This window comes from Psammomys obesus, unplaced genomic scaffold (assembly GCF_907164565.1).
Source record: "Psammomys obesus unplaced genomic scaffold, mPsaObe1.curated_primary_1811, whole genome shotgun sequence".
NCBI lineage: Eukaryota > Metazoa > Chordata > Mammalia > Rodentia > Muridae > Psammomys > Psammomys obesus.
The window spans coordinates 4,829,280-4,845,024 of NW_026592732.1; the positions used below are offsets into that span (position 1 = coordinate 4,829,280).

Genomic DNA, 15,745 nt, shown 5'->3' on the forward strand with positions numbered 1-15,745 from the left:
GAAGGAAGGAAGGAAGGAAGGAAGGAAGGAAGGAAGGAAGGAAGGAAGGAAGGAAGGAAGGAAGAAGATTGACAGACTTAAGCATACTGTAACTTACTGAGTCATCAAAACGAATGTGCAGAATGGATTGGTGGGGAGAAGCACATACAGATGGGGTAAGACAGACTATAAGAAGAAGCTCACAGGCTGCATACCCGAGTTCCCTGGGTCCTCGGAGCTCGTGTCAACACTGGTGTAGCGCTCTAGCTTAGCCACCAGTTGTGTTTCAATCTGGTGGAGACTGTGGTCTTTGATGGCATTTTCTACATCTTCAGTAAACTTGATCTGCTCTGCCAAGCAGAGTATCTGTAACACAAGAAAAATTACTCTTCATGTGAATAAAGTCCTGCCAGTGTCTCTTTGTCCTGCAAACACATATCTATATCACTAAATAAAAACCAAGATGATTCAAAGTCAAGAGCATGGGCTGGCTAGCATCTTCCATCATCACATTGCAATATAAAGAATGATGGGTATAGTTTATATAAACATATGTATCTCCAAACTAAAATTTTCCCAATAAAAAGGTTTTCCACAAGAAATGGTATTCTGGTTTCATTGAATGTTTTAGATAAGCTCAGCAGTTCACAGTTTAAAGAGATGAGTCACTTCATATTCTATGACTCAGTATGACTTCCAGTGCACAGGTACTACAATTGCCGACCTCTACATATGCCTCCTGGTTTTTGTTTAAACTATCACTAAAAACCTTAAAATTTAAACCTAGTGTCAAACTCTACCTCAGTGCCAGTTCCAGAATTGTGAACAATGAAAGACAGACTATTGATTCAATCAATCTTAAAAGATTTTAGGAAAAAGCGACTTTAATACGCATGAAATGGTATCCTGATATCGCTGTTTTTACCTTCTTAGGGGAAAACAACTGAACACTTTTTGAATTACAGGGGCTTGAGGTAGATCCTCTGCTATAACTTCCATCTAGGTTTTTTGTTTGTTTGTTTGTTTGTTTTGAGACAGGGTTTCTCTGTGTAGCCTTGGCTCCCCTGGACTCACTCTGTAGACCAGGCTGGCCTTAAACTCACAGAGATCCGCCTGCCTCTGTGTCCCTGAGTGCTGGGATTACAGGAGTGTGCCACCACACCCTGGCTCACTGAGTTCTTTTCTAAACAACACCATGGGTGCCCACACACGCGTGTGCACCGCACAGCCCACATGTAGACTCCAGAATATAAACTTCCACCGGTTAGTTCTCTCCTTGTGCCTGGGAGCTCCAGGATCAAACCCGAGTCATTAGGCTGGTAGCAAGATGTTGAAGACCTTGTTCCGTGAGAACTTCACAGTGTCTCAGTGCTTATCTGAGAGCTAACCCGCAAATGACCTAATGACGCAGCTCCCTGAACACAATCGTTATTAGGGCTCCATCATTCTCAGTCTAGAATAAGGTCTGGAAGGAACAGTATCCACAGCCATAGTTGCAGGGATACACTGCAATTAACACTAATTTGAAGACACCTCTACAACTACCATGTGGCCTAGCTTTAAGGCTCCTATCCAGTACTCCTAGCCAGTGTTATTTCAGCGAAGTTCCTCCCAGCTCTGGGAGATGATGCCATGAGCAGGGCAGAGGGGTGGCACAAACCCTCTTCAATGATGATGGACTCATCACGTGAGGCAGGAAGTTAGTTTCTACCCAATTCCTTCCGCCTCAATTTCCTCCCCCAGGGAAGTGATAGAGCCTGCAAATAACCTGCTGCTGTGCAGTGCCTCCTCCCTTCAGGGTTGAGGGAAGAAGACCTAGGCTTTTAAAGGAATATATATCACTGCTAAGTACTGGCCAAATATTAGAGGTACCAGTTATCTGAACCATCTGCCCCATGCCTACCACATCCCAGACACAGGCCCCTCACCTGGGAAGGGAACAGAGATGGGTCGATGGCCCCTTGGGAGCTTCGCCCAGCAGTGACACATTCATTCAACAACTGTTTCAACGTCTGCTTCATTTCCAAAGCCAAATCATTCAACCATGCCTGAAAGTGGATGGAGAACATAACATGCACAAGTCATGAAATAAATACACAGTCCATGCCTGACCATAGTCTTCAGTGCAGAAAGGGAGTGTGGGATCCTCAGAAGCAATGTGCGGTGCACTTTCACTTTACTTTTTAAAGAAATAATCATTCTTTATTGTTTAAGAATTTGAGATAAACAGGTTTGGTTTGGTTTGGTTTCTTTTTCACTTCTTGAGACCTTGTTGAGTGTGAAAAACCCACACCTGGAGCCAGCACTGACTACCACTGACTGGTATGATTTAAAAACCTATATGACCAATTCGAAAAAAGCCCAGTTTACCCATTACTATTTAGGTTAAGGTATTGGGAGTGTAATTCAGTGACAGAACAGTGCCTACCATACACAAGGCCCTAGGTTTGCTTCTCAGCACCGCCATTACCTTCTTACACACATACAGAGCTACATAATGATAGCAAAAAAGTAACACCAACTATCAATCACTACTTAACAGTTTATCATTTATAATAATACATGCACAAAAGCTACAACTGTAGGTCTTCTTTTAGGCTGCTGCTTTTTACTCAATTGTAGGGACTTGTCAGGACCAAAAACAGTTCATATCCACTGAAACTAAACCTAAAAATCTGAAGTTTGGTGTCGCAGTAAGCTCAAGAACTTGAGGCAGAGGGACTGACATGAGACCAACCTGGTCTACACGAGCACCAGGCTAGGTAATGCTTAACAAGACCGTCTCTGCAGAGAGCGAATCTTTCTGTGTAGGCCACAGAGATGCTCTGCTAGGCACAAGAGCTCCCAGAATTTCAGCTGCTTCTGCCTTGCTGACATAACTGATGTTGTCCATATTCTGGAACCTAAGCTTCTCCTTCCACTGTGCCAATATACCAATAAGACTAAGAGAAAAGAACATGGAAAACTCATAAGCAAAGACGGCAGCTACTTGACAAACATCAGTGCTTTCCTGATGTTTGTACTTGATTTAAGTACTTGAAATCCAATATAATGGTGAGGCCTCACTGGGAATAAGTTCTCAGGCTGAAGATTACATACAAATCAAAGTGACACAAACTACTGCTGGTGTCAACTTGTAATCTCCTAAAACTCATATTAAAAAAAAAAAAAACTAAGACCTATTAAATGTTTCACAAACTACCTCTACATTTAAGGCAAAGTATTCTATTTAATTTTTTAAAAATGTCTTTGCAACATAAGTTAAGATTCCCATTTCCCTTTAAGAAAATGGCCTCTCGGTCATTGAGCTGATACAATATGCAACTAAGATTAATATCAAAGTCTTTTTTACTCCAAAACTAATGTTTTTTACAGAATTAATTGCTGTATTTCAAAAATCAAAAATCCATACTTTTTTTACTATCACAACTTTGGGAGCTAACAAAGTCAAACTTTTTGAAGATAAGAGATGAGTTTCCTAAAAGAACTAAATTAACCAAAGCTATCTTACAAATTGAGTCAATTAATTGATATAAATTTCCTATGGTTAATTTCATAACAGAGAACTGCTCACCTCCACATTGTTGGATAGGAGAACTTTACTTTTAAACGGTACAACTTCTCCCTCTAGTGACTTCATGGCAGTTATGTGTTTTGATTCCTCATCAAAGCACACGCTGTTAATGCCTACAATACAAAAGCAGCAGCACTTGGGCTGAGGACAAAGCTTGTTGCACAGCCCTCTGCCGTCAAGCACGGGGCTCTGGATCACATTCCCAGAACACAGCAATATAAACCCAAGAGGACTGAAGGATGATGATGAATATGCTACACACACAGTATATACAGTACACACTCAAACAGCTACAACTGGATTGAAATGTACATGAGAGAACATACACAGAGGCAACCCTTGTATTTAAACGTTTTATTGTTGTTGTTTGTTGGTAGGTTGGTTGGCTGGTTGGTTGGTTGGTTGGTTGGTTGGTTGGTTGGTTGGTTGGTGTTTTGGAGATAAGGTTTTAATCTGTAGACCTGGCTGGCCTTGAACTCACAGAGGCCTGCCTCTGCTTCCCTAGTGCTGGGATTAAAGGTGTGCACCACCACCTCCCAGTTAATTAATTGTCTTAAAGAAGAAAAAATACTCTCCCTGGGTACTCTTATTATTAATTTTAAATATTTTATTAACATCTAACATAACACCATTCACTGAATGTTCTACTATTTATATAGATACCTGGCTTCTTTGTATGTTTATTCATTCAATTTCATCATTTTCCACGAAGAATTTTAGTCTAATCAACTAACACACAGCAATCCATCAGAACTCTTCACTCTCATACATTCTAGAAAGTAGACTAAAACATCACAGTCTCTTAATATGACTTGGAACAAAGCCTAAATAAACACTTATCTTAACTAAATATTTATCTGTGTTTTTTAAAAGGTATATCCAAAAAAATGCATCATTTTCTTTATCTTAACCCAAAACTGAAATAATCCAAAAGCCCAAACAATGTCATGAAAGCCAAATTCTAGAAATAACCCAACAGGTCATGAGGTGAACAGATACACTGAAATGATTCCAAGTCACCGAGAAAGTAAATCAACACATCAGCATGACAGCAGGCAGAACCTGCGGCCTCAGCCCAACTCCATTGCCTAACAGCTCTGGGTATGGTGTGACCATCATTTTAAGCCAAGAATGCCACCTACAAATGAGAACCTAAGGTGCACATCACTAAGAGCTGTGCAGCAGATTCAAGGACCTGATCCGGTTTCCAGCTATTATCTAATGCATCATGCATGTGAATGGAACCCTAAAGAAAAAAAGACAGAGACAGAGGGATAATTCTACTTCTAGTAAAAATGCCAGAAACTGATGTGTCCACATGACACTGTGACCAATGAGAAGACGACCGAAATGGGAGTTCCCTGGGATTCTGTAAAGGTATTGTGTTTTAAAGTGGCGGCAACACAACACAAGTGCAGCGGGCATAGACAGACCCACAGCCTCAGGTCCACAAGCCCTGAAAAACATCTGTAAAGGAGTGGGTAGACTATTTGAGGGTCCGTGGCCAGTTTCTCTGTCAATGACAACTAAGAATTCAGAACACAAAGGAAACTACAGCTAATACATAAAGCGAACATGCATGACTATGTTTCAATTAAACCTTATTTTTAAAAAGATAGTAAGGTAGCCTAGGTCCTAGGCTGTAGTTTGCCAATCTGACAATAAATAAATATGACTTAAACAATTATTTTTTAACGTTCCCTTGAAAATACAGCTCTTTTCCAAATAATTTATCTGAGAAAAAGTCAGTCATTAGTTTAAGAAGCTTATTGATTTGTCAAAAAATAATCAACTACAGTGACTCAATAGCAAGAAAACAAATAGCACTAATTTTTCATTGAGTGACCATTCCTATTACTACTCCTTAACCTCTGCTATACGGATGATGCAGTTCTAAAATTCTCCTCGAGTCTCTCTGTGGACATTGCAACTTGATGGTACTTAGCTGCTAATGACTCAACCTATACTCTCCTCCACTTCCAGGCCGTGCACAGCCTCTTTCTTCTGCCCGTCACCCTTCCTTTATTTAACACCCACAACTTTTAGATTTCATCGTTTTGTTCATAATATCCCACAACTGAGCTGAGTTTCCTCAGGGAAACCATGGCTGCACTGCATGCTCATGTTCATCATGGAAGTTCACACTGAATACACTGTACTTACTAACTTACGAGCTTCACCCATTGCTGAAAGTTGGGGGTAGGAACTCTGCTTAGCGAAGGGCATATCACTGTAGCTGGCAGACAGTTAAAGCTATTTGTTGAAAAATGTTGATTCCTACCTGCAAACAGCTTCTTCAGATGGGACTGGATCACTGACGGGTTAGTAGACTGGCCCAGGATCTCCAACAAGTCATCATCACCAATAAAATAGAATCTTGGGAATGCTGACCGTTTTTCCTAATGAAAATGAAAACAACAAAACAAAACCAAAAACAGAAGCTTTCTCTCGTTTCAGTAATTAAGATATTGAGTATGTTATAATTTAGTATAGTTTAAAAAAAAGCAAACATGCCTCCAAAAATTCATTTAAGGATTTCTGACATCTCTGAAGCTGATCAAGTATTGTTAGCAGAGCATTTCTGATCCCTGCATGCGTAGTCAATGTGGTGACTCTATTGTCTTTCTTGATGTCCAACATTATTGATCTACAAAATAAAAATTACTTTCACATTTATGTTAAGGTTGCTGGGTTAGATGAAAACATTTTTATTTGTTTCAAGTACGAGCAACATTTTAGTTAATATAACTGATTATGCTTCTAATAACCCATAGTAAATGTCATGGCAAGTTTTTCAGCAAATATTACCAATCTTTATAATTCATTCATTCAGTAAATATTAAGTCTTATGTCCCAGAACTAGACATTCAATGATGCTCCAAAATAATTATATAAGTATAATACATGCCATGAAGAAAAAGTAAAAAGTATTGGCTCAGTGGCTAACAGGACACCCTGTAACTTAAGCCTTCTCTGGGGCAGTGATCCAAGCTGAGATGCGCATGATAAATGGCCAGAGAAGGTAAGTACGGGGAAAGAGTTTCTGGCTGAGTCCTGGGACACAGCTACATGTACCTAAGACACTGAAGAACAACAGAGGCTGCAGAAATGGCAAGGACCACACACATATGCCTTTTCCTTACTGAAACAGGACACCACACACAAAAAGCTTTAATTACAGGAATAAAATTTTAAAAGCAAGTGTACTGCCTGGTTTTGTGTCACCTTGACATAGTTATCAGAGAGGAAGGAGCCTCAGTTGAGAAAAGGCCTCCATGATATCCAGCTTTAAGGCATTTTCTTAATTAGTTATCAATGGGCGATGGCCCAGCCATTATGGGTGGTGCCATCTTTGGGCTTAGTAGGCCTCGGTTCTACAAGAAAGCAAGCTGAGCAAGCCATGCTGATAGCAAGCCAGTAAGCAGCATCCCTCCATGGTAATGCATTAGCTCTTGCCTCCAGGTTCCTGCTCTGACTTCCCTTAATGCAGAAGAGTGTTGTGGAAGTGTAAGCTAAATAAAATTTTTCCTCCCCAATTAGCTTTTTGTTGATGGTGTTTCATTGAAGCAATAGAAACCCTAACTAAATTTGGAATTGGAGAAAAGGAAAATCAGCAAGATGTCCTTTGTGTCCTCTAAGCAAAGGCCAGCTGACAGAACTTGCTGAGGCAGGAAGAGAGGGAACCCTGGTGAGTGGAACAGGATGTGGCTGGAGAATTAGTGGGGGAGGAGCCATGTAAGTACATATATGAAGAACGGGAATGACACAGACCAGACCAAAGTGCTTCAGAATGAAACCCTTGAGAGAGGCAGCAAGCGTTGCAAAGAGCTGACTACAAAACAGACTCAATAGTCCTGGGAGCCCAGGGATGTGAAGGTAGTAAGCACTTACACTAAGCACTTTACAGTGTGAGAAAAACGTCGCTATATGTCTATGTCTACATAGCTGTACTGACCGAAAATCTTCGTCAACTCTGTTGAAGCGTGTCTGTTCTTTAGGCAAAGCTCCACGTCCAAAAATGGGCTCCAAATATACCCATTTTCTCTGGATATGATTTAAATTCTGCAGGTACTCATCTAACTGTGCAAGTTTTCTTTCCCAAATTGATACTTTATCTTCAAATCCTTTGTAATATGGAGAATCTTTTAAGGACTGAAGAAGGCATCTGTTATCTCCAACCTGGTTCACGATGTCTTTCCAGTCTTTAATGAGCTTGATAGTTCGATTCTGGCTGTCTTCATGGTCTATCAGTGAGAACACTGCTCCAACTCCCCATAGATCAAGTTCACGCAAAGCTTCTCTGATGGTAACTTCCCCTTGTGCCCGACTATTTAAATCCTATTAACATAAAAGATTTATAACTTGTTATTTCAAAATTGATTATCCTATAAAAAAATCATAAGAAATATACTTTAGTGGAGTACGGTGGTCCACACATATCTATAATTCTAGCCTTTGGGAGGTGGAGGCAAGAAGATCAAGGAATTCCATGTCCTCTTCAGCAGCATAGTGTAAGGCCAGCTTGATCTCCATGAAACTAATCTACACTGTAACAAAAACTATATATAGAGATAGTTTCTGCAGAAGAAAAGGCCAAGATTTGGGAGAACAGAACAATCCAAATATTATGAAAACCTTACTGTAAATTGCTTCTATATGCTAACAACTACAGTTACTTTGTGCAGGAATCATGTCATAACCACAATGATTAACAAACATGTTCCAGGATTATTAACAGACATAAAGATTTACATTTTATAGGAAATAAAATTATAAAGCATCAAAAGTTCCCTATTTTATCATGAGTGGCCAAAACCACAACATACAGCTCCCGACAAAATTGTGCAGTTTGTTTTCCTTGAAGCACTTTCCAGTGCTGGTAACCTGAGGTCCTCTTGTCCTCTCGCTCACAGTACTCCAACGTGACTATAAACACTGCATGTGAAATGACTCTCTGCCAGTTCTTTCCATGCAGCTGGCTTCCTTCTCTAAATAAGTATTAATAGTTTCCATGTTTTCCTAGTGTTTCTATAACCTCATCTAACAGGTCCAAACAGGTGTGATGCATTTCCAATCATGGATGAGAGAACAACGGACCATGACTCATGCTTTATAGGGAGAAGGACAGGTGCTCAAGACTGGGCTAGCAGAATCCAATCCTCACTTTAAGGTCTGAGGCTTTCTCCACAATTGTCTCAGCAACTCTGAGCAGGTCACCAAACAGTAGTTTCTCTAGACTGGTCCCTCGAGGAAGGCCAAGCAGGCGAAAAAGGTCAAGCCAGTGGTCTGGAGAAAGATGCTCCCCTCTCACATATTTCAGGATGGGAATAATAATCTTTAGAAAAGAAAAAGAAAGTAAAGAACAGACTTACACATTTGTGTCTCTGCAAAATACAGGTTGTTCACTTTCATCTTAATGCTCAAAGTTTTAATTAGTTATTTAATAATTAATAATCTTTATTATTAAATAAGTTATCTGATAATCTTGTAATCAAGTCTTAAATAGAATTGTATAAGGTTCTTTATTAAACATTATTGTAAACACTTGCATATTATATTTGTAGTTTATTGTATTTTAAAACATGACAGAATATCCCTGCTTTCTGGGATACATAAATACTCTAACAGTAACTACAACTCCTATTGGGAATATAGCTCAGCTGGTACAGCATCTGCCTGGCCCTAAGCTTAATCACATTATTCCATGTATGATCTCTATGTATGATCGCTATTGATACAATAATGAAAACTTTAAATTCCATAGTTACATTGCTTTACAACAGGTAGTAGAAATACTTAAAACTTTTATACTTTGTTAATTTCCTTTTTATACAAGGAAATGACATAATTGAAAAATAAAGTTAAATTATGGTTCAGACACTAGCGAATAAAAAGCTAGCAACGGCTCCAAATATCATTTTCAAGCATCAGAGTAAAGAAAACAGTCTTACTTTATATCTGTCAACTTCTGACTGCAACTTCACTGTCATGACTGAATGCTCTTCAACCTTCCTTAATCTCTCATGCCAGTTCATCAAAAATTCCTCAAACAGATAGGTCTTACTCCTGTGAAAGAACATGAACACTTATTAAAATTCACACTTCCTCCAAAAATGAGAACATATAAGAACATAAATATTGCTTTAGAATCAGACCGGTAAGTTATCCAATCCTCATTGGCCATTTCCTGGATTCCTTGCTGGAACTCCTCATAAAGAGCCCAAATCTGTGCACAGCTCTCGATGTCCTTAGAGATGCTATATGCCAGAGAGAAGTTGGGCTCTTCTAGTCCAAAATGATGGCAGTCATCACTACAGAGATAAATACCAAAATACTGGATTAATAAAAAAGTAAAACTGTCAGTTATCAATTTACTTAACCACATTCCTTCTACAGCTGAAATATGCATAGGCCATTGACAACTTATGTGAGAATTTTACTCTATTCATGCTATGAGCACTGTTTTAAAGATATCATGTAAAGATAGTACATGTCAAGATATTTTTTTATTTACAATATCTATGTAAATGTTTGCTTAACACATCTACAATCTGACAAGCATTATGAGCTGAATGTATTTTAACCACTCCTCTTAGAGCTACATTTGCCCACCCAGACCATATGTAAAACACGGTGCAAATCTAACACTTGCTGTGACCACTGAGATTCTTGTGTGGGGCTGGGGTGGGCTGGGGTGTGCGAGCACACACATGCAGCAAAGGGTTGTGTCAGACATCCTCTTCTAGTCTCTCTATTCCTGAGAGAGAGTTTCTCACTGAGCGTGGAGATGATTTGGGATGGGCTGTCCAGTCAGCCAGCCTGAGCACGGGGCCCATGTATGTGCTCTGAGCATTGGGGCTCCAGTGGCACAGGCCATGCCTCATCTCTGTGGCAGAGCTGAGGATTCAAACACATTCCCACGCTTGTACAAGCACTCATCTCCCCAACCCCATATTTATTTTAAAAGAGGCATTAGCAGTATTTTTCTTAGAACTAAATATTCCATTTTTAAATAGGATTGGTTTAAAACAATAATTAAATAGTCTTTAATGCTAATTTAATGTTCTAATCTCTCAAGTCCTTTTTTGGAATTTATCTTTATGTTTTTAAATTGCTCAACCACCACTTCTAAGAATGCAATGATATAATGGGTTGCTTATTCTAAGGTTTATACAGAAAGGTATTATACGATGACTATAATTACAGCTAGGAAGCCTAGTACAACAGAATAAAATGGTTTTCAAAATAAGCATCATGAATTCAAAACAGAATAAAAAACCGCTTACACTAGCTTTTTTCTTATGACTTCCAGATCATCAAACTCAATTTTTTTCTCCTTTATAGACTTTGCACTTTGATCCATGGTAATCTGTTGGCCAGTTTCAATTATATCATCGCTAGGTTTCAGCTGGTCCCAGCGAGCTTTAAACTTCTCCAGTTCTTGGTAATAGATATGAAGGCGTGACTTCACATTTCCTTTCATCACTTCGATCTGTAAGCCAGAGTTCAAAGGCCTCAGAGCAAAGAAAAACCTCACTTTATCGTTTTTAGCATTTTTTTTAAAGTGAGAAAAAGGTCAACACTGAAAGATTTTTTTTTTATCTTGTCAATTCCAACTAAAATGAAATAATATAGTAACTAGAAATAGAATATAAATTTACAATAATGAGAAATAAGTGTCAACTCCAAACACTAAACAACTCCTGTAGTTCACAGCACACCTACAGTTATCAACAAAAGTGATGCCGTTTTAAAAACATTTTGGGGCCTGGAAGGATGGCTGCTCTTCCTGAGAGCCTGGGATTCTCAGCCATCTGTGGCTTCAGTTCCAGTAGGTACAACAATTTCTCTGGGCCTCTGGAAGCACCAGGCACACAGCCACACATCCAGTCAAAACATGCACACACATAAAATAAAAATAAAAAATCTCAAAGACTGCTATTGTTCTGCCTGAGCACACATTCTTAACCATGGAAGTTATTTCTCAGTGTCTTTTGGAGCAGTGAGAAAACTAACTACACAGTAAGAGACGGAGCGCAGACAGATGGTGCAACCCAGGGCAGATGCATGTAACCTCAGGCCATGTCTTGGAAGCCAGTGATGCCTCTCCTTCGCCCTCTTTCCCACAAAGGAGCAAATGGACAGTAAAACACCTCAAAGAGGGCAGGCATTTAATTCAACAAGTGTGTCTGGATTTACTTCAAACACAGAGCACAGAGAGGCTTCATTCTAGCTTGTGGAGAAATGCTACCAAGATGTTACATGTGAAACTGTCATTTTTATAAAGCATGAAAACATTATAAAAAGAGTTGAGTGAGGTCAATGTCGGTAGCAACACTGAACTCCTAACACTGGGCTAAATTGAAATATACGCAGGTAACACGAGCTGAAAGGTTCTCACCTGATCTTTAATCATAAGTTGGTGACTTTCCATCATCAACTCAAATTTGTCCCACTTGGCTCTCAGATTGCTAACCGTCTCTACCCCTCCACCTGCCACAGTTCGCAAAAGCCGGTTTTTGTCTTCAGCTTCTTGAAATAAGGGCAAAATCTGAGGGTTAAAGTAAGCAATGCATCATTTACAGGCCTTTCATGATTTCATTACTTTCTTATTTTACAATTTTTTACTTTAAAATGAAATAAAATTTTAAAAGGATCTGTTTTTAAATCATCTGTCAAAGTCCCAGCTATAAGGTTTCTGGTGCTTACTAAGTGTAACAAACACATCTTAATCTCAGAAGTTACAGGAAATGAAAAATCAGCCATTGGGAAGTGAAAGCAAGAGAATCAGAAGTTCAAGGTCATACTCCACAAATGGTAAACTCGAGTCCCCTGTGGACAAATAAGAGACCATCCATGTCTTTAAAAAGGTAAACAAATAAAGGTGTATCTCATACTAAAAGCAGATACAGACATAACAGAAAAAACAAACAAACAAACAAACAAACAAAAAATACTAACTTTCCTGATGAACAAAGACATGAAATATTCAGGAAAATATTTGCCAACTGAATTCAACAGCATCATTTTTATTATACACTAACTTGCAAAAGACAGTCCTTCACCTGTGAAATCAGGGCAGGAGCTTAAGTGGGAGCCTGGAAGCAGAGAGCACACGGAAGACTCTGTTTAGTGGCTCCTTTTTCTAAAACTGCCCAGGCTACCTGCCTAGGGATGTACCTCCCAGTGAGCCGGGCCCTCCTCCACCAATTAGTAATCAAGGCAATGACAAGTCCACAGGCCAATCTGTTCAAAGAGATTCTTTAATCACTTTACTCCTCCCAGTTGTGTCAAGCTGACAACCAAGATCAGCCAAGCAAAAACATAAACAGACTTGGGAACAGAAATCACATGGTTATTTCCATAGATGCAGAAGAGGCCTTTGGCAAAGTTCAGCATCCTTCATGATCAGAGCCCTGAAGGCAGGACAAGAAAGGATGTATATAATATATATATATATTGTACCTTATGTGTGTGTGTGTGTGTATATATATATATATATATATATATATATATATATATATATATAAAATGTACCTTATGTCCTATATATATATATATATATACCTATATATATATATAAGGTATATACCTTATGTATATATATATATATCTATATATATAGGTATATATATATACCTTATGTATATATATATATATATACCTATATATATATAGGTATATATATATATATACATATACATATATATATATATATATATATATAGGACATAAGGTACATTACACTGAAAAAAAAAACTAGGAAGCATTCACTAACACATCTTTTTCACCTTTTCTGAAACGTGTACAAACTAATTTAGAATCTTCTTCCTTCTTCGTCTGAACAAAGCTTTAATCATTTAAATGTCCTGAAAATGCCTTGCTCTTTCTGGACTCTTCTTGCTCCTTCTGGTTCTCAACAGCCTTACTTCCCATCTTTAACTGTGACCTCTCCCACTATGTGTCTCTTCTCTGTTCTAACTTTATATTTCACACCCTAAAATTCCAATTCTGAAGACATGAGTATGGACTGTTTACTGTTATTCTACTACATGAGATCATAAAATGGCTGCAAGTATCTCTGAAATTAATAGAAGGTACTGCTGATACTACTTCATCACACCATTAGTCCAATTATGACCTGCCCAGCTGGATCTCATTATATGGACATCTTCATAATATTGAGATTACATAGGTCTAAATAATCACATAAAATATCAAATTTGCACATCTCTACAAAGTAAAGATGACAATGATTGCTTTGTTTGGCATTCTCACCTCTGGCCTTCGATCCTGCAGGTTACTATACTGTAAATTTGTATCACCTATTTCTTCCACAGACTGAGGTATAATTGTTAAGACCTTCATAGCCTCAGTAACAAATGTATCAATTTCATGAATATGAGCTGAAAGGGATGAAACATTATTATTATTACAAAAAAAAAAAACCAAAAACACTCAGTTACATGATTTCTAAATCAAGAAGCCTTAAAAATAATTAACACCTAAAGTATGTTACATTCTCAACTATCATTTGATTTCAGGTAACGAAAGTTTGAAATGCAGACAAACATTTTTCCCATGAGAGTTTGGGATTTTACATTGCACTTAAAATTTTTTGAAAGGGGGCAGGAGAGAGCTCATCAGTTATGAGCTCTGCCTGCTCTTGCAGAACACCAGAACCAGGGTTCAGTTTCCAGCACCCACATGGAGGCTCTTAACCTTCCATAACTCTAGTTCCAAGGGAACAACACATGTTTTCCTGCTCTCCATGGGCAACAGGCACTCATATGACACACATATAGGTGAAACACCCTACACATCTTAAAAAATTAAGGAAATTTTTGAAGAAAAGATAAAACCTAAAATGTGTTCATTCCTAGTTATCTTTACTAAAAATCAGAAACATTTCCAGTCTTCTAAATACTGATGAAATACCACAACTTGCCATTTGGAGAACTAAGGATAAATATATCGGAATTACTATTTTTCTCAACCACATGCAACAAAGTAATTCTAGCTCAACTTCAAAGAGCAAAACTCTGAAATTTTTATACCTTTTGAGAATGAATGAGAATTTTCCTACTTTCTTCAAATTGTCATTTTGAGTAAATTTTATTTAATAAGATATTCTAGCTAAATCTAACTGTAATTGAGGTTCATATTTTGTAACTCTAGAAACCATGGCTCTATAGACAGAACACAGTCAGAGCGAAACTGCGAAGGGCTTTACTCTGGATGGACTTCTTCAGAGAAAGGACAAGCAGGTCGAAGAACTTCTGGATGAGGTCATCGATCACCGTCTTCACGGGGCTGCAGTTGATGTTCAGACAGTCCACCTTGACGGCACTGCGGGGTCAATGAACATGGCGTTCCCCGGTGATTATCACACAACACTTGAAAATACCTCTATACACAACTTCCATTTAGCACTCATTTTCTTTGTTTGCCTATTTAACAAACTGATTTTTTTTCTTTTTTTCTTTTTTTTTTTTTTTTTTTGATGATGTCTGCCAGTCTGGCCTCAAAACTTATACTCCTCTCCCTCAGCCTCTTGAGTGCCAGAATTATAGGCATGTATCACCACACCTGGCTTAAAGTAATAATTTTTATTCACAGAAAACATTCGTTTTTAAAAATTATAAATGATTGCAGCACCAGCAATAGAATATATTTAAGTATTTACAAGTTCTAATTGTTTCATTTTATATTTATTTCATATTATAAGTTAAATTAATTATCCTGTAGCCAACATAAAAATAAGGGTAAGAAAGTAAATATAAACATAATATAGAAAGAATATAGATTATTAAGACACTAAGCAATAAAGCCAGATAATGCCATTTTATACCTATAAAATTGACAAAAATATAACAGTTCATTTTAATTCAATCTTCAATTTGTAGGCAAAGAGAAATTTCAGAACTGTTGGTGAGAGTATAAACATTCACACTAAACCAGGCATAGCAGCACTCAGATATAGCACTTGGAAAGTGGAGGATCAAGAATTTGCTGTCATCCTTACTATAAAATGAGTTCAATGTCAACCTGGGATATGCTATCTCAAAAAAAAAAGAAAAAATTTCAATTTTATGAAGCATAGTTCAGTCATCTCATAATTTTAAAAGATAGATAGGTAGGTAGGTAGATAGATAGATAGATAGATAGATAGATAGATAGATAGATAGATAG

General features: G+C 38.0%; 1 protein-coding gene across 2 annotated transcripts in view; it reads right to left on the reverse strand.

Annotated features, from left to right (window-relative positions):
- Positions 1–15,745, reverse strand: part of Dync2h1 (dynein cytoplasmic 2 heavy chain 1) — a 204,942-nt gene that overhangs the window by 167,362 nt on the left and 21,835 nt on the right. For both annotated transcript variants that reach the window (XM_055615497.1, XM_055615496.1), the window contains exons 19-31: positions 14,787–14,902; positions 13,832–13,959; positions 11,955–12,104; positions 10,840–11,045; positions 9,709–9,864; positions 9,505–9,619; positions 8,718–8,888; positions 7,509–7,891; positions 6,068–6,200; positions 5,835–5,952; positions 3,554–3,666; positions 1,908–2,027; positions 195–345 (exon numbers count right to left, since the gene is read on the reverse strand). In XM_055615497.1, coding sequence (XP_055471472.1) covers positions 195–345; positions 1,908–2,027; positions 3,554–3,666; positions 5,835–5,952; positions 6,068–6,200; positions 7,509–7,891; positions 8,718–8,888; positions 9,505–9,619; positions 9,709–9,864; positions 10,840–11,045; positions 11,955–12,104; positions 13,832–13,959; positions 14,787–14,902 — 2,060 coding nt within the window. The remainder of the gene's footprint in view (positions 1–194; positions 346–1,907; positions 2,028–3,553; positions 3,667–5,834; positions 5,953–6,067; positions 6,201–7,508; positions 7,892–8,717; positions 8,889–9,504; positions 9,620–9,708; positions 9,865–10,839; positions 11,046–11,954; positions 12,105–13,831; positions 13,960–14,786; positions 14,903–15,745) is intronic.